Source organism: Coffea arabica, chromosome 4c (genome assembly GCF_036785885.1).
Source record: "Coffea arabica cultivar ET-39 chromosome 4c, Coffea Arabica ET-39 HiFi, whole genome shotgun sequence".
In the NCBI taxonomy this organism is placed as follows: domain Eukaryota; kingdom Viridiplantae; phylum Streptophyta; class Magnoliopsida; order Gentianales; family Rubiaceae; genus Coffea; species Coffea arabica.
Window position 1 is genome coordinate 2,940,278 of NC_092316.1, and position 3,635 is coordinate 2,943,912.

At 37.6% G+C, this 3,635-nt stretch overlaps 1 protein-coding gene across 1 annotated transcript; it reads right to left on the bottom strand.

Annotated features, from left to right (window-relative positions):
• Positions 1 to 355: 355 nt before the first annotated feature.
• LOC113739624 (probable histone H2A variant 3) lies at positions 356 to 2,781 on the bottom strand. Its single transcript, XM_027266891.2, has 2 exons — positions 2,546 to 2,781; positions 356 to 876 (listed from the first exon to the last, which is right to left on the bottom strand). Exons 1-2 carry the CDS (start codon positions 2,642 to 2,644, stop codon positions 580 to 582), a joined length of 396 nt encoding a protein of 131 aa, XP_027122692.1. The 5' UTR covers positions 2,645 to 2,781; the 3' UTR covers positions 356 to 579.
• Between the last annotated feature and the right edge of the window lie 854 nt (positions 2,782 to 3,635).

A 3,635-nucleotide genomic window follows, 5' to 3' on the forward strand; every position in this document is an offset into this window, starting at 1 on the left:
TGCTTTTGTCCCTAGACTAGATGCTAAAACTTTCAAGCATCCGACAACTCTACGCCCTAACGCTTTGTTCTTCTCCCATTTAGAGGGAGGGTAGAGCAGGAAGGGGGTTTGTTGGAGATTGGGGATTTGTTGGAGATTGGGGATTGAAGCGTACGGGTTGTTAACAGGTGGAGAAAAAGGGATCGACACATAACAATTTGAAGACGCTCCATATTGGTTTCATCAAGTACAAGTCCCTCAATTTCATTAGCCGGACAGCAGAGATCAAAGCCAAAACCAGCACCTGTGCTACAAGCTTGCTAGCAGGCATCAGAAACAGAAGTGCTACAAACGGATTAACTAGTGAACCAGGACATTAGCGTAAACTTCTTTGATAGCAAGACTAATTCCTGTATAGCAATTTGTCATCTAAAGTAAATCTAAAAGTTTCAAGATTCATCAACCAAAAACCAAAAACAGAGAAATTAAATTGCAAGTCTCAGCTTTCTATTGTGTCATGCAGGGGGAGAAGTTTGTAGCCTCTCATGACAGGCATGGTTTTTAAAACTAAAAAGTCAAATGGCAAAGCAAACTGAAAAACTATTCCTTGGAGGACTTGTTGATCAGGGACTTGTGGATGTGGGGGATAACTCCACCACCAGCAATTGTTCCTTTGATAAGGGTATCAAGTTCTTCATCTCCACGGATTGCAAGCTGTAAATGCCTCGGCGTAATACGCTTCACCTTGAGATCCTTGCTTGCATTCCCTGCCAACTCCAAAACTTCTGCAGTCAAATACTCCAATATTGCTGCAGTATAAACTGCTGCTGTAGCTCCAACCCTTCCATTAGCAGAAACTCGAGTCTTAAGTTGACGATGAACTCGACCAACAGGAAACTGCAGTTATTGCATTCAAAATAATAGAAATAAGAGGACTCGCACACTGCAATTCTTCCATGAGACCAAACAGGAAGAAAGACAATAAAAATGCCGACGTTCTGGAACTATTTATGACCATAAAATAATAGACTCAAATACAATAATAGACTCGAATACAAACAGCCAAAAAACACTTGCAGTCGTAACAATTTTTTTGCAGTCTTTCGGAAATCCAAGCACTTGCAAGTCCATTATCATGGTAGGTCTACAACTAGATCTAGCATGGCTTGGTATAGATGATACCAGTATGTACAGATAAATATCATCGCCTGACCAATGTAAAGCATGTTCTACTATGACATAGTATACAAACTGAGAGTTACTTGAAAGGGAAAATTGTTCAAGCCATACCTTAAGCATATTGCTAACACATTCAAAAACATAAGCCATCAAGGCCACAAAAGGCTGTCTTAGGCAGGAAAAGAAAAATTTGTCTATTGTATCCTTCACCTTTAACTGTCCATTCAAACTCCGAAACACTTGACTTTTCTCATGCTACATTTTGACCAATGTGTTTAAAGAAAAGGGGGTGCTGATATGCCTATTTATTTTAACCCTTGAGAAGGACAAACCAAACTGAGCATGGTAATTGTGGAAACATCCAAAGTAAGACTTTATCTAACAGATACCTCCAAAAATAATTTTTTGAAATTCAGATTCTGCATAATTGAGTATAATGTCCACAAGGATGATGGCTATCCAACTTGTTACATTCTTGACCGTTAACAGTAGAAAAACGCCAACTAGTGATAATGGTTCAAAATTAGCACACACCAACAGTTGGAGAGCCTTTCTCTCATTGATGCACTAAGTTTGGATAGAAAGCGTGAATGATGGTTTCAATTGTCATGATCCTAATCCATTCGCTATCATAATTCTCCCAATGTGCTTCCACATTAAACCAAAAAACTAAAACACAATAGACAATTCCAAATTGAATGACTTATCCCGTAAGGCATCAAGAACTTCAAACCAGCCACCTCAAAGCTCCTTAGATAAATCAAACCAAAATAATCACATTGCACAACCTACCGAAAAATGTGAAAGCCAGAATTATTACTCACGAATTAATAGGTATTATTACCCTTGACAGGGCCACCTTATTATCTAATCTTCCAAAGGCAAAAAAGATACACTAACACTACAGAGAAAGTACACAAACAAGAGCTAGAATGTGATGATAGTCCGTCCTCTAAACCTTTTACTTATTTTTAGAAGAACAAGATAGCTATAACCACTAACCATAGATTAACGATTACAGATGTTGACTGCTACCATCTTGTCGAATCTTAAACTCATTGACCGCGACACACTTGCCACATCAAATGGTCTCTAAAGGCAGCAAATATTACACTGACAATCCTAAAAGAGCGAATCCTCCTACTTTCTACTTAGTTAATGAAAAGACGAAGGTATGAATGTACTTTCTGATTATAAAGTAGGAAACTATCGAGCTAAAACCGATCATAGCACAAATTTAAAGTTGCAATATCCAATTAAAAGGGTGAAAAAAAAACAAATGATCGGACTTTTCAAACCCTAGCACACAAAAACTCATCTGGATTAAAAAACGTCAACAAATACTTTTATATGGGGTAAAGTCAAGAGCGAAGAAGGGGGTGAGGACCTGGAGACCAGCGCGAGAGGAACGAGAGACAGGCTTCTTCTTGTCCTTATCCTTGTTCAATTTCCCCGTTATCAAACCCTTTGCTCCTTTCCCCGACATTTTAAAACCCTAGTTTAGCTTCTAAGAAACAACCGATTCTGATTTTTGACAGAATTTTTAAGCTTCGAGGCGCGGTTAATTGATGATCGGGAGCAATTGCAAAGATCAGCGGAGGAGGAGAAACTCCGAGTCGCGACTTGGGATCGGTGTCGATGTCCAACGTTGATATTTCTAGATGATTTGTATTATTACTCAACTACCCTTATGTTTCTGTTAGAATTACTTGCAAGGGATTTCAATCCCATGTGGATTTTTTTGGCGTACAAATAAATCCATCCAGAGGCGGCCAAAGTATCAACTAATCATCGTGGGCCACGTTATCAACTTAACATCAAGGTATCTTCCTTTTTGGGGTATTAGTCGCCACGTCAAGGTGGATTTTCAATGACTGCAAACAGCCCATTTGGCCCTCCAACTTTTAACCATCTCATCATGCTTGTGACTCTCTAACTAATACTCCCTCCGTCTCACTTTGATAGTCTTATTTTCTTTTTTTATCTGTCCCAAATTGTAGTTCACTTTCCCATTAAGGCTCCGTTTGATAACACTGAATCTGAATTCTGAATTCTGAACTCTGAATTCTGAATATTGAAATAATTAATTTGCTGAATTTTAAGTACTGAAAAGAGATATATGAATGTTTGAATCTTAATGCTGAATCTATTTATACTGTTTGATAAATATTCATAACTTAATACTTAATAAGCTAAATTGTACAATTTTGCCATTCTATCTTTTAATCCAAAAAGGAAAAAGAACCTATGATTTAATTAACTTAAAATTGTTAGGTATGAAAATGACAATAATTGTGAAGAGCAATGCATACAATGACAATGTTTCTTTGTGTGGGAAAAAGGTATGGTTTCATCGTTTTGAGAATGGGAAAATGAGCTTTTAATACTCCAAAAGCACGTTTAATTACATTTATCAATCTTGCATGTGCTTGGTTTAAAACGTTCTTCTTTTGATCTTGGACGAGAACCATTTCGAA